At 33.6% G+C, this 26815-nt stretch overlaps 1 protein-coding gene across 5 annotated transcripts; it reads left to right on the top strand.

The window, feature by feature from the left end:
- The first annotated feature begins 1307 nt into the window (after window positions 1–1307).
- Not1 (CCR4-NOT transcription complex subunit 1) lies at window positions 1308–25238 on the top strand. 5 transcript variants are annotated; one of them, XM_090154990.1, is made up of 38 exons: window positions 1308–1709; window positions 3132–3239; window positions 6386–6484; window positions 7464–7644; window positions 8709–8858; window positions 8932–9041; window positions 9427–9482; window positions 9553–9679; window positions 9747–9857; window positions 11002–11300; window positions 11376–11508; window positions 11579–11686; window positions 11749–11988; window positions 12050–12361; window positions 12426–12678; window positions 13014–13106; window positions 13487–13704; window positions 13768–14003; window positions 15751–15829; window positions 15894–16397; window positions 16858–16974; window positions 17039–17149; window positions 17863–17997; window positions 18064–18741; window positions 18804–18956; window positions 19009–19224; window positions 19288–19497; window positions 19553–19810; window positions 19867–19959; window positions 20476–20543; window positions 20611–20908; window positions 21324–21733; window positions 22876–22990; window positions 23050–23151; window positions 23217–23543; window positions 23590–23921; window positions 23986–24120; window positions 24993–25238. In XM_090154990.1, exons 1-38 carry the CDS (start codon window positions 1608–1610, stop codon window positions 25057–25059), a joined length of 7344 nt encoding a protein of 2447 aa, XP_090011116.1. In that variant the 5' UTR covers window positions 1308–1607; the 3' UTR covers window positions 25060–25238. The 5 variants fall into 5 exon arrangements, with proteins under 5 accessions (XP_090011116.1, XP_090011118.1, XP_090011115.1 ...); XM_090154992.1 differs by having other exon boundaries at window positions 1309–1709; window positions 19285–19497; window positions 20611–20845; XM_090154989.1 differs by having other exon boundaries at window positions 1309–1709; window positions 19285–19497.
- The last annotated feature ends 1577 nt before the right edge of the window (window positions 25239–26815 follow it).

Here is a 26815-nt window from a genome sequence, read left to right as displayed (position 1 = left end):
TCCTAGTGAATTTGAATTGGAATGTACAAACCATAGACATAATAAAGAAATAGACAAAAGATTCTACGGGTGGTTAATACGGAAGCGACGCCAAGCATACAATCATTTTTTCCTGGGGCACTACGTTTAAGTGACGCCTGTCGAGTAGGTGATAAAATAAAAATCATCTCGTGATTTTAAACTCCATGAATATTGTTAAGCGTAAGGTGGTGCTTTACACGTAGTACACCAGGAATACGGGCAAGATTTATTTGTCAATTTATCGCTCCCGTATATTTAAGGCGAATAACACGTCAGGTATCTATTTCTTTAATATATCTATGGTACAAACATGCCACAGCCGGCAATAAACAGACCTTCAAATTCAAAGACTAATAATATAACATTTGGACCTACCAATTGCAAAATATTCAAGCTGAATCACTTCAAAAAATTAAAACACCTCGAATTAATTAAGTGGTCCAGTGGACCACTAACCCCCCTCTGATTTAATTAATAAACTGGTCCGGCCAATTTTTAAAATGGTCATGTACTTAAAGGGGCTCCAAAGTTCGGTGGGGAAAAAAAAAAAGAAAATTGAGCATGCTTTTCATTCCCCCCAGCCCCTCACTCGACCTTGGCAGAGGCGGGCAGAGTCAACCGTAAATTTCGCACTTTACTGACTTTACGCACATTTTGCCATCGAACTTTGGAGCCCCTTTAAAACCTGATTTACCTTGAGGTTCCAGCAAGTCCGTTTTATAAAAGCTACAGATATTGATGTAGAATAAACATTAATTCGGAAGAATCATTGTTTTAGAAAACCATCTTTATGGCAGGAATCTCGAGTATATATTTAGCAATTAAAGGGGCTCCAAAGTTCGGTGGCAAAAAAAGGAAAATTGAGCCTGCTTTTCATTCCCCCCACCCCTCACTCGGCCTTGGCAGAGGCGGGCAGAGTCAACCGTAAATTTCGCACTTTACTGACTTTACACTCATTTTGCCACCGAACTTTGGAGCCCCTTTAAGGTTGGGATTGGCGTAGAAATTGAAAGGGTTGCTTTTTCATTGCTACCCTAGCTGTTTATCTTTTGAAAACTCGGAAATATTGTAATGTAATATCTGTCGACCCTGCAGTCAACGTTTCATAGAACAGGGTAAATTTTATAAGGGTAGGTAATAGAGAAAGAGCTAGAAATACGCGCCGTCGTGAAATTAATAATCCAATGCTTCAAACCTGGGCAACGCTCCCTGGTGGCATCGACCGAATTCTTAAATTTACATTTCCCTACCCATTTTAGTAAATCCGTGTGGCCGTTAACGATTCAGGGCATCGGTTGGTTATTTCCTCATTGGCGGTGTAGTGATTTGTATTGAAAAAACTTGCTACGTTTAGATATCACAGTTATCGCATAGGCTTAGTGAATTTCTAAAATAGTAGAATACGTTTTGATATCATCATGTAACTGTTTCATTGTATCGTATTCTTATTTTTAGACTACTAATGGTGTTCGCTAATTATGCTCAAACCATCGATATTTCAAAGAATTTCCTCAATCGAACATACACTTTGTTTGTAAGAAAGCTTCAATGCGTTTTGAAGCTTTCGTAGCTGTATTCATGGAACTATGAACCTTGAGTCGTTGTCTTTTGATTTGTCACAAATAAATTATTCAGTGGCAAACGTGACAAAGAAGAACTTTAAAACAAGTATTCAAGAGCTTACATCTGTATGTATATTTTTTAACTTGTATTGTTAAGTTTTTTGTCTAGCAGAATGAAGCCTTGGATTAGTACCCCATTTGACCTCTCCAGTATTCCAGTAGTATTCATAAAGGGGTCAGATTAATCATCAACGCCACTAACATATTGTAACTATTGTTGGTTATTGTAGTTACATAAATTAGTTGTATTAGATTCGATTCTAACCCTATTTATAGTTGCATTATCTGTATTGCTTGTAAAATTAATTAAATATCTGGATTTCATTGTTAAATACAATTTTGTGTGTTAACTATTGTTATGCTTTCAAGTGAGTATGTTGCTCTTCAGGAGGATAATTTTAACATAAAATCCAAACAGAGTGAATCACTTATGTTTAGTGAACAAAGGAAATCTACTAAACCTATTTATCACATCACAAAATTTGTTGGTCGTTTTAATTACATTAGGTCTAACAACAAATGGTAGAACATTCCAATGTATCACCTTATATTCGGTTATAAAAAATCTATTTAATGAGGCACGGGCATTATTTATCTTTTTATTATTTATCTGGTCTGAAAGAAGTCATGTTCCGAAAGTGCCCAGTCCTTCGCATATTTATGGGTGTTAACAATTTAAGTAACAAGGAATAACAATTGGAAAAACCTCGCTCTTAAATTACACACCAACAACTGACGCCCTTCCTTTATAATATCCCTATAAATTATTAAATTAGATTTAAGACTAAATTTATTGTTTACCCTATAGAAAACTAATTGTACTTAATAACAGAACAAGTATTAATTTGCATCTATGACTTAAAATAATTGATTATTTAGGAACTTGTAAAATATTACGTTACAGTTCATTGACCCTGTCCCTCCCCAATAACATTTAGTAATGCTTAGTGTTTTCAATTTTTGAGAATAGTTCCATCTCCATCTGAGACATCGTTTACCTTATTGTAAACTGCCATTATTAGCTTCCCGACAGTTTACCATTGGAGAGCCCTGTGGAACAACCATCTGGTCTTGTTAGCTGGCTGGGTCTAAAATTAACATTACTGAATTCTTTCTTATTGCTTTTAAAAAATTATCTGTTGTAAGGCACAGTAATACATTCACCTGCTGCTTTTCAAGATAGTTGAATAATCATTGTATTAACAAAAATTATTATTCTTAGTACTGTTCTTAAACTGTATTTTAATTATATTATAATTCCAATTTTACCGCTCTGATTTTACTTATTTTTGTTTTGTTGACCGATTTTCAAACATGAGTTCAAAATTCGTGTAGACTGTGTCGATTTAATCTATTTCTATTTTTTTTAAACGTTAAGGGATATAGACTATCATAATTTAAAATATTTAACTTATCAATGTATTAACTTTTCTGATAAACCTAGGTATCAATTGATAGATCTTAATGTCAGATTTTTCTTTTTTACAGATCATCTCTAAACACGGCTCTGAAGCTGAAAGACATTTACTTCGTTGTTTATTTTCTCATGTTGAATTTAGTGGTGATGGTAAAAATAGTGGGAAAGATTCATATCAGGTAATATGTTTTATCTTGTTGAATTCTAATATATTAGGGTTTTAATGGTGCAGCCCCAGCCATTTAAACAGGGAAAAGCCCAATTAATCCTGCTTATTGGCAAAATATTAAACAGCGGTCGTTCTTAAAACCTTGGTATTGGTCAATAGATACTTATATAAAATACCCAGCCACCTATATTGAGTCATCTTCTACTGTTAGGGTGTTGCGCTGCCTTCCATGGTTTAATTACCTGAATTGTTTGGTTTGGCGGTATAAATAAAAACCAGTTTAATACATCAGTGTTTCCCAATGTTCATAATTTTTTGAATTATTAAATAGAAAATGTGCCTTATGGAACTGGTTATGGAAAAAGTATATTTATTGAACAATGTTATGAATGATATAGGTCACTGTCATCCAATGTTAATTCGTAATTATTTTCTAAGAAAATGTTAATTATATACTATTTACTTATAATGGCACCTGAATTGATTGGGTACAGATGTGTGTGAAATGTCAATGTAATGAAAGGTTTAAGGTTGAGCTAAGGAAAACATTAGAAGAAACTGGGAATTGTGCAGAGGGGGAATGTCTGTAACATTTTTTTCTAGTCGCCCTGTGCCTGATAGTGTTCGTACGGGGTCAAAATAAAGTCTGGGTCAGGGTGGGTCTAACCCCGCGAAAAACCAGTCGGGGTTGGGGATGGAAAATTCTTTGTATTTATTAAGAATAGAAAAATTATCAAAATACCCCAATTTTACTGGTTAAGATTAGATAGTGTATCTTGTGTAAGCCAGCCTCTAAGCCTAGGGACTATTAGTAATAGTCTTAGTCGATAGCTACGCCGCAAAATTTTCGTTTTGAAAACGAAAACATTTGAGAGAGTTGGCCGTTTCTGATCTATCGAAATCTGGTAGCCTTGCCTGCCTTCCGGCCTGTATCTCCATACCGAAAATGGCCGACGATTATGCCGCCGAAAATATTTTATGAAACTGATCGGTGGAATTTTTAAAATTACACTACGAAAACATAACCCCGAAAAATGGAAAACCCCGACTTGATTTGCAGCAGTCAGGGTCAGGGTCCCCGTACGAACACTAGTGCCTGACCATTTAATTTCTAACTTATTTGTTGCTAAGCATTAACTATTAACACAGTAAATTTTTTTGAAAAATTCACGCAGTAGACTGGTTTTGTCCTTTAGGGGCTCATCAGTACTGTGTGTGATCTCTGGCTTCCTACCGAGATTTGCCAATAACAGCTGAGTTTTTGTTGACTTTCATTTTGAATGAAGCTCCTCCTATTAATCATTACTCCATGGCATATTTATATCTAGCCCTGGCAACACTGAAAAGGCGGTCTGCTTGCAAGTTGAGGCAGTTGCTTTTTGAATTCCTAGAGAGGTTACATGTTGTATTTTGATGTGTCAGGAATTAAATGTTTTTTCTTTTCTTTATCAGTATAAAGTTATCTTTATTCATAAATAGTTACACGAAATCATATGCTAATGTTATATAGCTCAGGCGAATATTAACAGTTTTCTTATGTGAGCTGTCCATGGAAAATTAACAAATAAATTGTAACACAACTCGACAGTATAACCTAGGACCAACAAACACAGCGCCGGACACAAGGAGAACGTTACCCATCAAATGTCATGCATTTTCTGGTGTAAATTTTTCATTGGTTAGACGCTTCAGCACCTGCTTCTGTTGGAAGGGGAAAATTCGAAAATCTTCTTCCCCTTTCCATAAAACGTTCAGCGTAAAGGCTCGCCCTATGAAATTTTTACACAACACTGCGTTCTTGTGTTTGTTGCTCCTAGGTATAACAGTAGCAATTAATATATGGTACCACAAACCTGATGGATATGTCAGAAATATCAATTTGACTTTAAATATTTGTAATACATTAGGGCAATTTGTTGAGGGCTGAAAATGTTTGCCACAATGAGTAAAACGGTGCAAGAGCACCTAAAAAGACTAATTGCTCTTGCACTTCAAAAAACCAATGGAAATTATTGAAATCAGTTTTCCTTTTTGTGTATTGACCTTAAGATTCTAGCAGCATTGTCAAAGATAATAAGTGGTGGCAGTGCATTTTGATAACTTTATCTCTGAGGTTGTTATTCAAACAATATTTTTATATTAAAAGCAGTCAAAAGATAAATTATATATAGTGTTTTCCAGTTGAATTGAAGTGGTTATTGCTTTTTTTTGCTAAGTTTTCCTTTAACCAAATGTAGTTTGATGCCTTCATAGGGGGGGGGGGGGGGTGCCAAAAATGCAACTATAGATCAGGACCAATAACTTATGAGCCCAAGACCGAAACACCTGACCTCGTCCTGTCACGAATAAGCGATTACATATGAGGGGGTACCACAATGAGGTCTCAAACCACCTTAGAAGGTTGCTAGGGCTGGTACAGGTTGTTACTTTGTGGAGTGGGTATTTTTGCCATTTGTAATTTAGAAAATCATTGAGGTGCAAAATCAAAAATTTAAACTATTTAAAATTTTTTTTTTTCAAATGTCCCGTTATTGTGATAAATTCCAATTTTTAATGTATTATTTCTTTGTGCAGTTTATAGTAAGTTTAATTTCATGCTTTTGGATGAACACAGGCAGCAATTAGTTTTAGAACTCTTGGTTCAATGGTGTTATGAGTTTTAGTAGGACAGCCAAAAAATTTCTTAGGTTTTGATGTATTTCGACAATTTTGTGGTTGTTCATGGTGTTATGGTTACCTTCCGTGTAGTTGCTTGTTCATTGAAGATAACTGTGAAAATGACTTCAGCTTTCTATTTTGAATGGATAAGAATTATAAAAATACGTTTAAAAATTGATTGAGATTTAATTATCTGGTGGTGTTGGTATTTCTAGGGGTAACATGCTTAGCATTCCGTCCCATCACACTAGGGGGAAGAATTGGTATGGCTTTTACCATTGTTACGAACGTTGTTAAGGCTGATAAAATTAACCACGTAAATTGAACAGTGATCTCAGAATGGATTCTTTATGTATCTTTAAAAAACAATACGCACTTTTAACGACATTTTTATGAAGCTCAAACAATTTGAGCGCAAAAGGCATTTTTTTTCCTACACCACTGTCAATGAGAAAGGTCAAACTGTAATATGCCTAAATTTACTTTAATCTTTTTCAGACACAGTATTTAATTCAAGAGTGTAGCTCACTAATAAGTAAACCAGATTTCATCTCGACTGCCTGTTACGCCATCGATAATCCGCTACATCAACAAAAGGTGATGTTTATTTTTCACTAAATGCACAGTCAAAATGTTTTCTTGCTATTTTTAACTAAAAGCAGTGACTTCTTCTGCAGTGAAATTATCTTTGTAATGAACCTTAAGTTTATCAGAATAGTAGTGTATACAGGATGTCTTCATTTGATCGGCCCAGGCATTTTTCTCAAAAACTATATTTTCTAGAAATGTGAAATTTTCAGTATGTACTCTCTCAGGGGAGATCGTTGTTATTTGTAAATTTCAGAAAAATCGTGAAATGTTTCACGGTTTTAGAAGTGTTAGTTTTTGAACACTACGTGGTATACGAAAAGTTTCAATTTTGTTTGTTTTTCATGACCAAATATTTCAGTGACGAAATGTCTGAATTCCACCATACCAATTCCATTAAGTATGCTCTACAACTTGCTTATTGAAACTTTTAGTCTACCACGTCGCGTTCAAAAACTAAAACTTCTAAAACCGTGAAAAATTTAACGATTTTTCTGAAATTTACAAATAACAACGATCTCCCTCGAGAGTACATACTGAAAATTTCACATTTCTAGAAAGTATAGTTTTTGAGAAAAATGCCTGGACTGATCAAATGAAGACACCCTGTAGATCTAACTGCAATGTTTTTGTGTCTAGCCTCTGTTCTAATAAACTCACTATGCTATTAATCTAGTTGTAATAAACTTAGCTCTAATAGTGTAGTCTGGTAACTTGTAACTACAGTAATATCTTCAAGGTAGCAACTATATTAAAACCATTTAGATTTTACACGCAATCTGACTGTCAGATTCCAACTATATTTAAATACTATTTATGCATGAAGAAACGAGAGTAACAAAGTGAGTGTAAAGAAGCAGCTTACATAGTACTCAATATTCATTTACCCAGTCTTTTTTCCACATGAACAACCATCACTACTATCTGAGATATATTCAGTTAAATTTACGCTACTAGAAAGTTTAACGTATATTTAATCTTTTTTTAGAGTCTAAAACCTTCACAAAATTTATTACCTCAAATCAGCCGTATTTTGAGGCTAACCAAAGTTCAAGAAGTGGCCTTTGGGCTAGCATTGCATCACTCATCGGTCGCAGAAAATTGCCAGTTTGCTGAAGATTTTGTTGCTAAGAAACTTCCAGACTTACTTAAGGCATACATTGAGTCGGGTAAGTGTCTACTGCGATTAAATTCAGATTTATGATCATTAACTTGAGACTTTTCAATCGTATTTTCAATGAAATATTTACCATTGATTTCATTAAGTAATGCTAAAGTAGTTTTAATAGTGGACAACGAAGTATTCTACAAATTATTTTAATAAAACACATTGCTTTTGTGTTATTTTGATTATCATGTTTTATATTTAAATTTAACTGCCAGAGGGATCCATATTGGGTCTCAATAAACACGTTTTTGGGAATGAAAAATTTAAGCCGTTTTTAAAAATAAGTAATTTTTCAAAATTCAAAATTTTATCAAAAGTAAAATTTAAGCCAGAGATTCTAACAGAAAACCGACTGGTTTAGCCCTTTTAGGGCTCATCAGTACTGTGTAGGAACTCTGGCTTTACTCGGGAATCTGTTGATATCAGTAATACTTTTGATATAATTATCTTAACATTGGAATTCAATTTAAGCCTGACCGCCATGCAATAATTGGTGAAAAATCTCACTATAAATTACAATGGACTGCTCATATATAGGACACCCTAGATGTATATTAGTTATTTTTCCATGTGCCTACAAATTGGATTCTAGATCAAGCTTTGAAAATGTTTGTGTACTAAACCATAAAATTAAAATTCATATACATTCTGGCAATTATTAAAAAGCTTTGGAATATTTTAGTATTCCATTATTGACAAACCTTTAATATGAATACTTAGGCCCCAGTTACTAGTTGACGCTTGTTGGTTCCTTTTTTAGTTTCTATTAAAATATAAGCAAAATCAGGGTATTATTATTATAAGGAGAATGCAAAGAATGGTATGCATCTGAAGTGTCACAAAAATGGTGCACAACATAAATTTTCCTAAGGCTAAAATAATTGTCAAACCATATTTAAAAAACCGAAATGTCTCTCTTCTTTCGCCTTGACAATGGTGATTAAAACCTATTTATTAAGTGTTTCAAATAATGGGATTTTTTCTTTTGTTTCATGATGGTAGCACAATTTCAGCTTAATGTACTTCTTAAATTTCTGTAATTAACTAGAAAACAATAATTTATAGAATTAACCAACGATCCTGAAGCGGGATTTCAAGACACTCCCGCAGAAGTTATTCATTACTTACTCGCACATTTACTAAAGCTTAGTAAAGAGAATCCAAATATTTTACATCCCGATCAAAAAGAAGCCTTTCTATTGAGCCTTAAGAAAGGTTGGATACCATTTATATGATTTTCTTTATATTCTGCATTTACTATACATTTCTAAAAAAATGGGTTTTATAGATTTTCCTCAAGAACAAGTACCTATAGTTGTTGAGCCGTTACTGTATTCTGATAAACTTGATATATCAATTGCTAAGGCTACAAATTTGAACACCAACATGCCAAAAGAAGTATTTGCTCATTTTCTTGTAAAGGGGAAACACCACATTTTCCCAAGTATTTTCTTAATTTAAAAGTTGACCAAGTCATATCTTTTGATGAAAAATACATTAAACAACCCAATACTCTTTTTCTGAAGAAGTCATTTCCATTTGCATGTCAATCTTAATCGCTTTTATTTTAGAAAAGTTGTTAAAAAAGTACCGTCCTATTGTTCTAAGGTGAATTAAATTTTCACAATTAAATAAAAATTGACCACATAATATTTTAAGTTTGACAAATTGTTTTTCATCATCCATACACTCATGCTACTGGTTAAAGTTGGTGGTTTCCCATAAATTTAACGTTTCAGTTGCATATTCTAGGTTTCTTATGAAATTATTTTTTCGTGTTTAGTCGGATTCATCCATTGCAGAACTGATAAAAGAAATTGGCTATGGCCTAACATCTAGGTACTACTAATTTTAGAAATACCCTGAAATGTTCTAAATGATTTTTAATTCAATATTTTATCCTTTGAAGTATTGAGGACTGCAGGTCAAGCCTCATGCACTTAGGTCATAATGAACTCACCCCAACCACAGTGGCAAAAATTATTTCTCTTATGGCCAGAACGCATTCTGGTCTTTCTGATACAGTTTTTGTTCAAGTAAGGCATTACATAATTTTACAATACAATGTATGTATATAAACCAATAATAATACACCTTGCTTAGAAATTGAACTCCTCGGGTATGACCATTTGGAATGATAATAAAGATAAAAATGATATTGGTCAAGCAACATCTTGGAATATAGATATTTTTGTTCATGTACTCAAAGAATTGGTAAGTTATTTAACCAAGAACTTATTTAGGTTTGACTGAGAATGTAAGAGTATTTTCTGGGTACTCATCTAGCATGATCCATTATGTAATATACAATCACAAATGAAAACTGTACAAATCAAATTTTATAACTATGTCTAATATCGGTTGTAAGAGCAGCCCTTTATTTATTTAAACTAATTTATTACTTGCAACTTTAATTAAATTCATTATGTAGAGCAAAATAGAAGTCTGAGTTATTATGTCAAGGAAAAAATTAAACAAATCCATCATAAATAGATGGCCTCATGAAAGATTTTTACTCCAACTATGCTGAAGATGGCGCTACAGAACACTAGGGGGCTTTCCCACACAATTTAATAACAGCACTGAATGAATGCTCTGTGGCACTTTTCAATTAACACGTTGTAACGGATTTTTAGAAAACCCGCACTTTCAAAATAATTTGGCCCGAAGTGAAGGTATTAAAATACCAATTGGTCATTCAAGAAATACAAAGGGATATTTATGCCCAAAATATACACTTTATTCATAAATTAGATATCTAATAACTCACAAAAAAACCATTAGTACTTATATACATTATCCTTCCTTTCCACCATCTCCCTGATGGACCTCCGCCATTCACCACGATACCACGGTCTCTACGGCATCTCCCTCGGCTCTCTCTGTCTCCTTCTTGGGGCGGGTGTTTTTATATAGTGAGGAGCCTGACGTCACTCCTCCTCTTATCGGAGGCAATGACCTTCGCGCTTATCTTATCGGGGCCGATGTTCACTTTTTCTCCATGGGGACTTTGAAACAACGCATCGGCGGATATCGCAGATCGTTGCAACTTGAAACCGAGCATGAGCTGCTTGCCAATATTAATTTAGTTTTATTATTAAACATTTTCATAGTTTTGTTTCACATTATGTGGATTTATTTTAGTATCGTATTTAGGCTTAAGTTTTTTTAGTTGGTCGTAGTTAAGATCTGGTAACATTGATTAATTTAGACAGTTTTATAACAAATAAACTCGTCTCAGTCAGAACTAAGAACATCTATCTTATGAAAACAAGCACATTGAATGCTTATTTCTTTGTAAAACCTAAGTACATCATTGCTGTATTCTTTATTTTATTTGATTTTTTAAATTTTTCAGCTTCCTAATTTAAAGTGGAAAGATGTAGTTTTTGAGCTTGACCACCCAAACTTTCTCATAAAAGATCGTCCAAGTCTAAAATTGTTGTGGGCAGCCTTAATGCTTGGTTTTGGTGATGAAACATTCCCGATGGAGCATATGTATAGACAGTGGAGAAATATAGATGGGCAAATATCATTTTTCCAACAAGTTCTCAAAAATCCGGACATAGTCTGTCTAATAGACTATCAGTGTCTCGCAGTCTCTGTTGATGTATTAAAAGCTCCACCCGAAGAAGATAGTCGAGATGTTGCCAATTGGTATATGCAGTTTCAATGTCTAATATAACAGTGGACTTAATTGAATTATATTTAAACCCTAAATTATTATTGTAGGAAATCGTTAAATGTTTTTGAGACTTTACTGTTTTTGTCTGAAGCTGGGTATTATTCGGTGGTTCAAGAACTCTTCAAATTTCCCGTACAGCATTGTCCAGATTTAACTGTTTTAGGATTACTACAAGTTGCTGTAAGTAATTTAAACCTTATTACTGTGGGCTATTTGTTTTTTCTCTAATTAAATATTTTTACATTTCTAGGCTCCTATGAATATGTTGAGACAAGAGTTATTGACAACTTTAATACCTGTGTTTCTTGGAAACCATCCAAATTCTGCTATAATACTACAATTTGCATGGCACTGCCAAGTATGGAGACATTTTTTGATAACAGTTGGATTACTTTGCACTAAGCATTAGTGTTTTTACAGGCTCATTCGACTACTGTTAAACCCATCATAATGCATTCAATGGCAGAATGGTATATGAGGGGTGATTGTGACCAAACTCGTTTGTCAAGAATTTTGGATGTTGCTCAAGATTTAAAAGCACTCTCTGCGCTTTTAAATGGCACTCATTTCCCATTTGTTATAGATTTGGCATGTTTAGCATCACGTAGGGAATATCTTAAATTAGATAAATGGCTCACCGACAAAATCAGAGAACATGGGGTATGTTAAATCTATTACCCTCTATAAAATCATTACTGATACTAATTATAATTTTTGATAGGAGCAATTCTTACAAGCTTGCGTTAATTTCTTAAAAAGGCGTTGCCCTCAAATACTGGGGAGTATTGTCAAAGAAGATAATCTTCCTAAAAGTGCACAGCTCCCCCCTGAAACACTAGCAACAATGTTATCGTGTTTACAAGTCTGTGCCAATAATGTGTCACGCGAATTGTCTGAAACGATATTAACTATGGTTGGAAATTGCAATGTGTTACTTACAAAAGCAAGACAACCACCACCTGGTGTTGTAAAAACCCCTAGAGGTTTAGAACCAGCTTTCTCAGCTTCCTCTATATCAGTTTCAACCCCATCGGTAATTCTTTTGACACTAATGACAATATTTCTTATTATTATTAGTTAATGATGGGATTTTTTAGATTGACACATTAGGAGGGTTGCCAACCTCCATATCTAGTATGTCATTGACGAGTGCAGTTAACAACAGTGTCAGCAACTTTATTACAAGTGGTTTGAGCTCATTCACCAGTTCCTCAGCTATTGGGTCACCAGCTAAACTATTTAACATACCGTCCTCTTCTGCGAACTCCATGCCTCCAGTTACTTCAGCTATTGGTCATAACCCTTTTTCCATTCTTCCAAATCATCTTGGCCAATTTAATTCTCAATTAGGTATTTTAAAAATAACTGAGTAGCTTTATGCTTTATTCACACTACACGTTTTAAAGACTGGTATGTTTAATTTTATGGTGATTAAGCTGTTCAAAATTTTAATGGAAATCATTATCTCAAAATGGGATATGAGATCATTTGTCATATGTGAACAACTTAAAAGTAAATGTTACATCTTTGTAGATTGCAAAAAACATTCTCTTATTTCAAGAATGGTTATTTACTTTAACAGTGATTTGCTAGAACTGTAGTCTGAAATAGGCATTACCTTCCATACACATTTTTTACCAGTTCATTATGCAACACACATACCTAAAACATCAGTTTTGCATTAGGTCTAGGCTCAAGTACAGTTTTATCTCCATCTGTGAACTCCGCAGTTGGCAAAGGAATTTTTGGACCTCAAACTGTAGATAGATTAAGACAAGGTAAGTTTCACTGTTTTATCAAAATATAAAATTACTAGGTTATCTCTAGCAATCTGATACTGAAGTAAATGCATATCAAATGCATATCTTAAGAAACCTATTTAACTGGGCGCTCCACCCTATATTAAGAATTAAGCCAGTTGATCACCTCTTATGGAATAATATCTGAAATATATGTATTCAGTGAATGCTGATTGACTTTTACATGGTTGTAGGTTATAAACTTAAATCTCAAATATCTCAAAACTGCAGATGCAAATTTAACATTTGGGCTCCGTTAAGACTTTTACAAATGACAAACATTTTGTGATTGGAATTGATTTGAAAGCTTCGATCACTTTAATTATCAGTTAAAAGTTAAAAACCATATCTCCTTATAGGTATAATTCCAGGTACTGGATATCCTAGTGCTAATGATATTGGAGATATGTCAAGTATTTTCCCGGATATGACAATACCCATATCTAAAGATGTAGAAGATGAAGCTAATAGCTATTTTCAAAGAATTTATAATCACCCACCTCACCCAACATTGTCCATAGATGAAGTATTAGATATGTTGAAAAAATATCAAGAATCAAATGTCAGACGAGAAAGAGTAAGTTTTAACTTCTGCGAATCAAAATATATCAAGGCTTATATTCATTATACTTATTTTTAGGATGTTTTCAATTGTATGGTTCGAAACTTGTTTGAAGAGTATAAATTTTTCCCTCAGTATCCAGATAAAGAGTTATTAATTACGGCTCAGTTATTTGGAGGGATTATAGATCAAGGTCTTGTCACATACATGGCTTTAGGATTGGCTCTTAGATGTGTCTTGGATGCGCTTCGCAAACCTCATGGCACTAAGATGTATTATTTTGGAATAACTGCATTAGATAGATTTAAAGGAAAGTAAGTGTAGTTTGTTGAGTTATTAATTTTAATTAATTAATAAAGTAAGTCATAAATATGACACCTGGGTAAATTTTTCTTTATGCATCCTGCCGGGTCTTCTTTATTTAAAGCTAATTTTTCAGATTGGAAACTAAAACTGTCAAAATAATTATGAATCATTGAATCTGAATAATTGATTAATATAAATGGTTACACTGAACATAAACCTAAATTTTCCAAGTATTTCTTAGACTGAAATCATTTGACTATTAGGAAAAATAAATCCCTAAAACACCCAAGTTTCCTGACTGTGGATTTGCTTTTTACCTTCTACTAATTTATTTTCAGTGGAGAAAGGAGGTTGTAAGAGAAATGCATAGCTAAATAAAGCTACAAATTTCAATATTATGGTTGCTTTGGCACATGTTAATATTAACTAACCAAATAACCACACATGTTCATGCATTATTTTTCTTAAAACCTATTTTCACTACTTAAAAATATGTAGTAAGATTAGGTAATTCACCACCTAGCCATTTAGTACTCTTGTGTTTTTTTCTTTTGGTCAGGCAAATTTCATTTGGTGATACGTACACGAAACAAATTGGAATTAGTACCTTCACAGTTATTTTAAAGATTTTATGTTCCACTTCAATAATTCATAATTATTTTCAGTGGCAGATTATATTCCTTTGAGGCCCTAGGTGCAATTTTATCTTAAGGCGCCTTTAAGTAAAAGTGGTTTTTACACACAATCCCTTAGTGGGCTCTCATACAGTGTAGCTGATGCCGATGCTGCTGTATTCCACATAACTCTCCAAGAATTAGGCTTCTAAGGGCCAGGGATATCTTAATCGAAAGGAAATATCATGCAGTCGGTAACCTGTTATTTTGGAGATCAGGGGCCTACAACTTGGTCATTTGCCCATTTTAGTGATTTTTGACTTAAAATCTTCATAGTTTTTTAAAGTAACAACGACATGATTTAAAATAATATTTCTAGTTAGTACTGATCATTTCTGAACTACTTTTTCAGTTGCATTAAGAAATTTTAATTTTAAGTGAGATTTATGGCTAATTTGCGGGACCTCACAACCCGCGTACCCACTATTGTGATATTTGAATTTCATACCAATTGATACAGGCGTTTTGCTACCTTATTTCCAAAATGAGGTAACTTGAAAAATTCCTTTTTGATCCAATTCCTCTTAAGTTTATGTACAAGATGATTTGAAATTGGTTTAAATTTAATAATATACAGGGTGTTTAAAAAAGGGTAGATAGAGCGAGCGACTATGGGTTCCTGGGATTATTTTAAGACGAAAATGTTCTCTGACAATTTTTTGATTTAAGCCTCCGTTTCGGAGTTACGAAGCGATTAATGTTGGGATGACCCCTTAATTTGGCATCATTTTTAAATACCTAATAAACGTAAAATTAGCCATTTCATTCATTTCTTTCAGCATGTGATCAAATTAAAAACCCCTACGAATGCTTTATGCCGTTCAAATTGATCTTTGTTGAAGCCCCAGGGTCTAATTGGGGAGTTCCAAGTAATTGTAGTATGACATCTATATTAAAATAACCAAAGGAAATCTTCCTGAAAGTGCAATGAAATTGTGACAGGTGACATGATAGCAGGGATAGGGTGTTAATGGTTTGGAACGGGATAATTACTTCTAGGAATAAATGAAGTATCATGCTTTTGATTATTAGGTTAATTATGAAACTAACTTGAGTCTTATGTAATTGCCATTTTTTAAAGGCTGAAAGAATATCCTCAGTACTGCACGCATTTAGCATCTATTCCTCATTTCCAAGAGTTTCCTCAACATTTAATTGAGGTACTCTTAATATTTTTGTCATTTTTTTTCTTGACCCAATTAACACTTAAATTTTCATCATTAGTATGTTGAATATGGCTCTAGGTCAACAGAACCACCATCTCGACCTCAAGGGGCACTATCTACTAGCATGGCTAGCTTGAGCAGCCTTATACCTCAGGTTTCTTCAGTAGCTAGAACCACTACTTCCACAACTGCGACTGTTACTACGACAGTTGCAAAACCATCTACTATGACCAGCAAACCATCTATAGCGAATGCTACCAATATTGATACTTTGTTGGTAGCAACAAAGAAAGACGAGAAAATGGTTATCCCCCCTGAAGCTATTCAAGATAAAATGGCTTTCATCATAAATAATTTAGCTCAAATCAATATAAATCAAAAAGTTGAAGAATTTAAAGAACTCATGAAAGATGAGTATTGGATGTGGACAGCGCAGTATCTTGTGCTGAAAAGAGCGTCTATCGAACATAATTTCCACACTTTATACTCTAATTTTTTGGACAATCTAAAATTAACTGAGTTGTCAAAACTAGTTGTAAAAGAGACTTTTAGAAATATTAAAGTAAGGCTTTTTATTTTTATATTTTAATATACAAGATGGGTAAAGTTAACTATAGTGGCATCATGTTTTTTTGTTTTTTTTTGTTGCGGATAATGTAGACCTTATCACATAGATAGTGAGGGTATTTTTAATTTTGGCTGCAAATGATTTCATTTCTTAATTTAATTTTAAAGTTTGGAAATTCTTCGTCAGCCGCCAACATACGAGAAAAAAGTGTGGTGTCGGCTGATACAAGACATAACTATTTTAACTTTACTAATCCCCAAAAATTACTACTTTTTTAAAATTAAGATAATTACAGAAATTATCATTTGCGGCCCAAAAAAAATTAAATTTGTAATCTCCGCGTCAAGCTCCACATTATCCGGCAAAAAAAAAACCTGCGGCCGCTGTAGTTTAATTTTGCCTACAAGACTTCATTGAAAGTATTCTTAAAATTTTATTCATTTTTGGTTATAAGGTTTTGTTGAGAAGTGATAAAGGTATGGCCAATTTCTCTGACCGATCCCTCTTGAAGAATCTTGGACATTGGCTGGGAATGCTTACACTTGCTAAGAATAAACCTATTCTTCAGACGGTTCGTTGATTCTTAATATTAATGCAATTTTGTGGATTTAAAATTGTAATTTATGAATTTTTAGGATATTGACATAAAAGCTCTTCTTATTGAAGCCTATCATAATGGTCAACAGGAGCTTCTTTACGTTGTTCCATTTGTTGCCAAAGTTTTGGAATCATGTTCTAAAAGCAAGGTAAGTTTCCGTTTCTAAACCAACATCAGAATTTTTTTATAATGCAACATAGTAAAAAAAAGCCCCAGTGGTGTCTCTTAGCTTGGTGTCATATGGTGCAGCAACTAATGTTCCAAGGGATTAAACAAAATATTTTTTTCTATAGATCTAAAAATAAGGGATTCGGGAATTTAGCAATTTCCTAAACATATAAAGGGAATTTGAAAAATATTAAAAGAGCTTGTTACACAGGTCAAATAGTTAAAACTAGATTTACGATCAAGGATTAAAGACCTAAAATTCCAAAAATGCTGTTTTTGAAAGCACATAAAAATATGAAATATTAAAATCAGACTATTGTGTAAAAAGATATCTAGCCTAGTTTGAGTTGGTCCATTTTCACAGTTGAATATCTCAAACCATTTGTAAAATCAAATCATGGCATTTTTGTGTAAAATAACCCCATACATAAAATTGAATTGACAAGGTGGGCTTATTTGTCTTGCAATGACCCAAAATTAATTCTCACTGGCATTTAAAATAGTTATTGACTTATTTAAATTCAGTAGTTAGTTATTAATTTGTTGGATCACTACAAAGCAAATGTTCTTTTGTATGAATGTTAAATAAACTTTTAACTTAAACCCTTTTTCACTTTAAGAAATTAAAACCAATAGATTACTGGGTGATAGAAAAACTTAAATGAAATACCAATACCATCTTTATACATACAGGTATTTCGTCCTCCAAATCCTTGGACTGTAGGAATTATGAATATCCTCGCTGAAATGCATCAGGATACAAGTTTGAAACTGAATTTAAAATTTGAGATTGAAGTTCTATGCAAAACTCTTAGCCTTGATATAAATGTAAATATGTGAGCTACACATATTTTGTATGTACATCTATTGCCATTTGTCTATGATTACTTATAGGAACTTAAACCTGGTAATGTGCTAAAGGATGTAGACAAATTTTCAAGAATTGATACACAACTTTCACCACTGCCAAAGCATCCTGAACCAACCCCAGTTATTTCATTAGCCCCTGGCCATCATATTCAACAAGCCCAAATTCCAGGTCCTGTAGCTCCTCCTCAACAAACCATGGAGCAAAACATAGTGTCAGTTTCTAATGAAGATGTGATAGGCTCAGTTGCTCCAGTTCATTTAGGTGGACCAGGAACACCAACTAGTAATTCAGGGTCTGCCGCAACACCAGTCCCCGCATCTTTACAAAAACCACAATTCTCCTATAACGACATTGCAATAATTTCCAACAATACACTGGCAAATCATATACAAATTAACAACCAGCTACCCTTGTTCCAAGCGCAACCACAGTTAAAGAAATTTATTAGACAGGCTATTGAACATGCTGTGTTAGAATGGATGATGCCAGTTGTTGATCGATCAATCAAAATATCATTAACAACTTGCGAACAAATAGTTAAGAAAGATTTTGCCTTGGACCCTGAGGAATCAAGAATGCTCGTCGCAGCCCATCATATGATCAGGAATTTAACAGCTGGAATGACAATGATTACTTGTAGAGATCCTTTAATGATTTCTATCAACACGAATTTGAAACAGGCCTTTAACAATGCACTAAGGGTATTCACTTCTGGAAATTTTTGGTATAAGTTCCTTTATTTAAATGTGCTAATTTTCATCAGAGTCAAGGCTCAACTCAGCAAAAAGAACTGGCAACCCTTGTTGACCAAGCTGCATCTGTTGTTGCTGCTGACAATGTGGAGTTAGCCTGCTGTGTTGTTCAAAAAACAGCTATAGAAAAGGCTGTCGCTGAAATGGACAAAAGGCTCTCAACTGTAAGTTTTTCTAGTAATTGAGTTTTGCAATTTCAGTGACTTTGTTCTTCAGGAATTTGAATTAAGAAAACACGCAAGAACAGAAGGTAGAAGATACTGTGATCCTGTTGTTTTGACCTATCAAGCTGAAAGAATGCCAGAGCAAATTAGATTAAAAGTTGGAGGTGTAACACCATTACAAATGGCTGTTTACGAGGAGTTTTATAGAAATATTCCTGGGTTTATGCCTACTGAGAAAGAATCGCATACCGTGTTTCCAGCGAAACCGGTAAGATATTTTGTAAAAAAAGGAACTGCTCAGAATTAACAATTTTGCATTGCATTGCAGCAGCAAGTACCATTTTATCTACCTGTTGATGAAGTTGCTACCAATCTTGACAAAGTTATACCTGAAATTGAACACGTCATTCGTAAAAATATAACATTGGCAGGAAGTCATCAAGCTTCTGCACCAGTTACTGCTCTTCATGCAGTTCTTGAAGCTGCTATGATGGCTAGAAATATTAGAGATAATAATACCGTTGGCACTCTTATTCTAAAGGTAAAAATAATTTAAAATTTATCATGTGTGTTTCTTTATTGTTTAAATTTTCTAGACTCTTGAATGTTTGTTCGAGGGATTAACTCATCTTAATAGGGAACTGGAAGCATTGTTCAACTACAAAGAATGCCATCTGTCAATTTTCCGAGCTCTAGCAGACACTAGAGTTTATGGTCACACTTGGGTTGTGAAACAAGTAACTAGATGCCTTATTGAAAGTAGAGAAGATCTCAAATACAACCTTGAAGGTATTGATTGTCTTGTTAGAGATCATTTTTTCAACATGGCTACATTTGATCTCTATCTATCAAAGGTAATAAAATTGTAAATTATAAATCAATAAGTCTCTTATTTGTGTTTCTTTTTAAGTCGATTGATTCTGGACATAATTATTTGGCTGTGCCTTTTGCTACTCAACTTGTTAAACATTTTCTTATCACTGAAAGAGGACTCGTCAATGAGGTATGAAGTCTAAACCTAACAAGTGCATTTTTTTATATGCGTTGTATTAAAAAAACTTTGAGCTTTGAGGCAGATGAATACATGGCTACGTAGTCTTATTTATGTACCCTAAATCATTAAAGACTAATTGAGTACGAAATATTAATTAATTAGTTAAAATGTGTCCACTTATGTTTTCAGAGTACTCGTCATGGTTTGTTTTTCATTTCTAACTTACGTAACATTTCTAAAGCAATTTGAAAGAATACCCTGATTGATCTCGCACTCCTTAAAAGTGATACATAACATCCCAATACTGGCTTTACACAATTAGTTCTTCTATTTTGTACAGAATAGTTAAATATTTTCTTAACATGGCTACCAACCCTTACAATAGAATATGCATATTAACAATGACATATGGGTGTCACTAATGTACTAGCTTACAGCTTTCTATATCAGGAAGTAGTTGCACACAATTGGTTGTTTATTCTGATTTTGGTTTTATAATTTTTATTCTAAATATTTTTATTTTAGAGCGATCTCTACAACACAATTGATTCATTGGTAAGAGTGGCTTCACATAACCGTCCTCTGCCAGATGGGTATGTAACTTTTTAAATGTTTTTTTCAATTGGAGTATTAGAGTTAAAAACATTTATCCTTTATCAGGTTGCCCCAGCTTTTAGAACTATTAAGATCTAACAATGAAGCCAGTTTCATTGAACGTCATACTGATGGTCCAATGACAATGATGCAAACTGGAATAGCTCAGGCTCGTGAATTTGATGATCCCCCAGGCTTACATGAAAAAACTGAATATCTTTTGCGTGAATGGGTCAACATGTACCATACTTCCGCCGGTGGCAGGGACAGTACCAAGGCGTTCACCATATTCGTTCATCAGGTGAACAGAGATAGTTCACTCTTGTCAGGAATGGATCAGAATCATCCTGTTCTGCGGTTAATCGTAAAAAATATTGACATTCATCCCTGTTTTATGTTTATTACTTTTCTAAGAATCATTGGTTGAGTATACACTTGTGTGTCTCAAAACCAATTCCATTCGATTACAATGTTACGATTAATCAATGGCTTCCTAAACTGAAAATTTACAAACGAAGTGGTCCAGTATTTGGTGGTGTGCAATGTATTCTATCCATCTAATATCTAAAATATTTTAAATATTAAATACCACCACTTGATTGTTTTAACTAAATTTTGACCACTTGCCTTTAAGTCAGAGTGCCTTTGAGAGCACCAGCTGTGTGCCAATTTGTCCTTAGTTAATCTTTGAATGCTTCTTTAGTTTTTCCTTGTTTGAAAAGTATTATTTAGCTAGAATTGGATATGGTAGATTCTTAAGCAATTGTTCATACTTTCAGATGAATCTGCAAGGTATTCTTAAGACTGATGAACTGATTACTCGGTTCTTTCGTTTGGCCACTGAAATGTGTGTGGAAGTTTGTACCAGAGCACTCACGGAACAAGGAGGCATTCACGCCAATTCATGCGCCGTTCATACAAAGTGTTTTCATACTTTAGACGCTTATGTACGATTGATAGCTTTATTGGTAAAACATAGCGGTGACGCAAATAATACTATGACGAAAGTGAACTTATTGAACAAAGTTCTCGGTATCGTTACTGGTGTTCTCTTGCAAGATCATGAGACAAGGAACACCGACTTTCAACAACTTCCATATCACCGCATATTTATCATGTTATTTTTGGAATTGAGTACCAATGAACAAGTTTTAGAAGCCATTTCATTTCAAATCCTAACTGCATTTTGGTAAGTTTTAGATTTATTTCCAGGGGTTTACTTGTATTGGCTGGAATAAATTTTAATGAATGTAGCTTTCATATTAAAGTTTGAAACAGGGTTCGAAAAAACCTTGATTTTTTTCCAAAAAGCCCAACACAGTGGGTTTTTAATGGTTTCTTTCATTTGGGTGGGTTTTTTGTTTTAGTATACAATTTCCATATTTGTATTAGACGATATGTTAAAGTATACAGATACTGCAAAGCCGAACCAAACGACTGGTAGAAGTACCAAGTTTCAAGTTAACCACCCAATTAACTCTGTAAAGTTTGTATCACATTACAATTCAGTGGTCATTGCACATTGAACAAGTCGGTTTTTTTCTGAGGTGGGTGGGTTTTCTGTTTTCGAACCCTGGTTTGAAAGTTAAATTTAAAAATATCATTGTTTTATATTTCCACCAGTGTTTGGTTTTTGGGTTTGAGACTAACCTATTTGGTACTTCATGAGGCTAGTGGTAAACTTTTTATGAAGAAAGTAGACTTAATTGTTAAATGGCACCAAGCACCATTAATAGTCTACTAGCGACATCTTCCTTATTCAAACTTTCCCCTTGCACTGGCAGCTAATTGTCATATAAGTGTCAGAAATGGCCCCAATTGTTTTGGGCTCCTTTCTTAGAGGGTGGTTGATTTCCAAAATAAAATTTTCCCCCTGAAAATGGATGATTTGCACGCAATAGCTATGTTATTCAATGACTTAAATAAATCTTAAAATATTTTAAACCCTGCTTATAGTTCGGGTTAATTTGAATTGGTATTGCCCCATTTTCATGAACATATTGAAGTATTATATTATTTAAAATCACGGATTTAAATAAGTCAAACATGTTGTGGTCAATTTGAGTAGCCTGCTATTAACAAACTTGAGGTAATTAAAATAAACAAAATTTTAGCCGTATAATCCAACTGGTTTTGCTTCAAATTTGGGTTCCTGTTTTATACACTGGCCAAAATCTCAAACTTAAAAATGGTAAAATCAAACTAAAGTCATTGAAGTTTTTAAAAAAACTACACAAAATTCCACCATCCTGATATAATGTATTTTAGAACATTAAGTTGGTTTTACAATATAATGCTACTGCATTAATTTGTACTTTTATTTATTTGTAGCAATACTTTTCATATTCTAAGACCATCAAAGGCCCCAGGATTTGTATTTGGATGGCTGGAAATAACATCTCATAGAGTTTTCCTCGGACGAGTTTTAGCTCAGACCCCTCAGAAGGTATGCTCCTATATTTATTGATAATTAATATTTATTCATTCTTCCCATAACATTTGCAGGCATGGGGACTTTATGCGCAGTTGCTGGTCGACATTTTTAAGTTTTTGGCTCCTTTTTTGAGAAATGTGGAACTTCCGAAGCCAATTACACTTCTTTACAAGGTTAGAGTCCTTTAACCCCTTAAAAAATATTTCAAATCCAATATTAAAGACTTATTTTTTCTTAGGGAACTTTAAGGGTGTTGCTTGTTCTTCTCCATGATTTCCCAGAGTTTCTTTGCGATTATCATTATAGTTTCTGCGACGTGATTCCACCTAACTGCATTCAAATGAGAAATTTGATTTTGAGTGCATTCCCAAGAAATATGAGACTCCCGGATCCTTTCACTCCGAACCTGAAAGTTGATTTGTTGATTGAGATTATGCAAGCACCTAGAGTTCTTACTAATTATTCGATGATGATTAACCCACCGTCATTTAAGAAGGATCTTGATTCCTATATTCAAACCAGAAGTCCAGTAACTTTTCTCTCTGATTTGAGAAGTAATTTGCAGGTAAATATTTAGCAATTTTACTTCATTATAATAATAAAATTTAAAGAAATATTTTTGCACAAAGATATCAAATGAACCTGGTATGAGATACAATATACCTCTAATCAATGCCTTAGTGCTCTACGTCGGAACGCAAGCGATAGCTTTTATCCAAAACAAGGGTTTAACTCCTAGTATGAGTACTATAACTCATTCTTCACACATGGACATTTTTCAAAATTTGGCAGTTGATTTGGACACTGAAGGACGTTACTTATTTCTTAATGCAATCGCCAATCAACTTCGTTATCCAAACAGTCATACTCATTATTTCAGCTGCACTTTGCTTTACCTTTTTGCCGAAGCTAACACTGAAGCCATTCAAGAACAGATAACGAGGTATAATTAAACCGTTTACTTTGTTTGACCATATTTTTTCATTATTTTAACAAATTTACCATAGGGTTTTACTGGAGAGGTTAATAGTGAACCGCCCTCACCCATGGGGGTTACTGGTTACCTTTATTGAGCTAATTAAAAATCCTGCATTCAAATTTTGGAATCACGAATTTGTGCGCTGCGCACCAGAAATTGAGAAGTAAGATATTTTTGCTAGTATATTTTCTTCTAGTATATAACCATCTTCACAAATCTGTCATGAATTGATGTCCCATGTATGTTGTAATAGAATGATTAACTGGGCGCTAGAAAATGCTTTGTGAGTATGTGAGTGTAGTTGTTGCTTTATTGTTAGTGTTTCCATTCACTCAATCAGTCTCAAACTTAATGGATCTCATCCTGATTAATTGGGAAATGGAATGTATTTCAAAGATTAGAGTGCTTTATTCTCGAGCTGAAAAAGATCATGACAAAATATTTGGTCCAATTTGACTACAAAAAGTGCAGGGGAGCACTCAAGAGCAACCTCAATCAATGCATTGATATATTTGACTGATCTTGGAGCACTTGATAGCAGTAAATGGAATACTTTTTATTTGATCAAAACAGCTCCAAGTACAACAATGGCACAAGAAATGTTGATTGGGGCAATATTGAGAGCTCACAAGTTTTTAAATGGAAAACGCTATAAAATTTAGCACAGACTTTGTATAATTGGTTTATTTAACAAAATACTGCGTTAAAAAGTATAAATCCAAAAATCCCAAACTTTTAGGTAGATTTAAATATTTCATATGGCACTTAACTATCAATCTGAAATATGTTATTAATAAACTTATCCAAAGAAATTGATTTTAAGTAAATCCGATTCATAGAAATACCACCAAAGGAAATGATAAAAGTACTTTTAAAATGTATTAAACGAATTTACTATTAGGCACACTGAGGTATTTTTCCAGAAAGCATAGTTGGCTTTTTCAGCATTGCCGAAGATAATTTCTATTTCTTTAATTTAAAAATAATTCTGTAAAACTTAATTTATTGTAAAATTAATTTTAATTTTTTTTGCAGGTTGTTTGAATCTGTTGCAAGGTCGTGTATGCAACAAAAACCAGCATTGGAGCAAAGCTCATCATAAACATTTTAAAATTTTGTATGAAATCATCCATATTTCGTTCATTTTATTTGGATTGTAAATGCGATTTTTTTGTGTATTGTATTTTTCAAAACTGTACAGAAAAAATGGAGAAGTAACTCTTTGTATTGTACATAACTCTTGTAGCTTAGGTAGTCTACAATAAAGTTTTTTGATGTTTCCATAATTGTTTCATGATGAGGTTAATGGTAATAGTTGTTGGCTTGCATGGCATGAAGGGCTTGCTACCACCCTCCCACACATTGTAACGCGGCTACCTGTATTTAAAACTTGGGTGATTATTTTATTATTTAATTTATCAAGAATCCATTTCTCTTTTCTTCCTTATTGTTATTTATACAATTTTATCTACCTCAAATCTAGTCATTAATAATAATATGGTCTTTATTAAGGGATATCCCCTTCAGCAAACCGATTTTCAAGGCGGTCCCAGTTAAATATACAAAGTTTGTAGATAACAGGACAGAAAAAAAAATTAAATAATTCCTACATTATATGCAGATTAAAATTAAATTAATTAGTTAACACCATTTTCGCGGAGGGCATACTTGAATTAACGAGTATTAGTCATAGTATGTATAGTGAAGGGAAGATTGTTCCACAGTATTATGCCTGTATTTGATCGATAGAATATGTAGGTTAGTCTCTAAACTTTCAACATTGAAGGTGTTCTGACATCCTCTTGTGTAGCGGGTATTCAAAAAAGTTCAGTAATATAGTCAGGAGTTCTAGCAGTTGCAACGAGGTGCGTAAAGATTGCCATGTGGTTGTCACATCACAGCTTGAGAGGGAGGACCGATAGTGTTACGAGCCTTGGTAGCAGAGGAATGCCTTGGTTGACTGACAATGGACTTACAGATAGCGTTTTGTTGAATTTGAAATTTGTCAAATTTTCTCTCACTTCGAAACCCTCTATACATTTACATTGCCCGACTGAGGAGTATGTGCAGACAGTTTTTATCTATAAGATGAATGTATCATGATTTGTTTAAGGAGGGCAATGTCTTAAATATCTCCCCCACTGAAATTTCTTATTTAAGTACACAGTATTAATAATTCGAGAGATTTAAATCACTTAGAGCAATACTATCCTATTCCAAACGTTAACCCTAATAGAGGTAATTCTTTTTTTCTTAAACCAATAGCTCCAAAAGATATCTTCAACTGCATTAGTTCGCTTAATAAGTCTAATACGTTAGGAAACGACAACATAAACGGTTATTATTAAGATAAAAAATTATGTTATAAACCCAATAACTTTCAGAGTAAACTTAAGTTCAAGTACCAACACCTTCCCTACTCTTTGTAAAACAGCCTTAATTACACCCATTTTTAAAGCAAGTGACGCAACTATTATCTAAAATTACAGACCTATTTCTGTCCTTAACTGTCTGTCAAAAATTATTGAAAAATACGTGAAAAAATACAGTTGGATGATTATTTACTAAATTTTTAACTACTCAAAAAATCAATTTTGGCTTCGTAAAGGATTGAGCACTAATGACGCGCTATATTCCTTTCATAATTTTACTCTTAGTGCTCTAGATATTAATCGAAAAGTCATCGCAGTTTTCTTTTAATTAGCTTAAGCTTTCGATACCGTGAGTCACCGACGATTATTTTAGAAATTAGAATGGCTGAGAATAAATGGTCACGTTGCAATGGTTCAAAAGTTACTTTAACAATAGGAATGCTTAAGTTAAAATTAAAAATCAATTAAGTAGTGATGAAAATTATT

This window comes from Leiobunum rupestre, chromosome 1, assembly GCF_980474605.1.
Source record: "Leiobunum rupestre chromosome 1, qqLeiRupe1.1.hap1, whole genome shotgun sequence".
In the NCBI taxonomy this organism is placed as follows: Eukaryota; Metazoa; Arthropoda; class Arachnida; order Opiliones; family Sclerosomatidae; genus Leiobunum; species Leiobunum rupestre.
The sequence above is the reverse complement of the archived record's forward strand: the minus strand, read 5'-3'. Positions and strand labels throughout refer to the sequence as shown.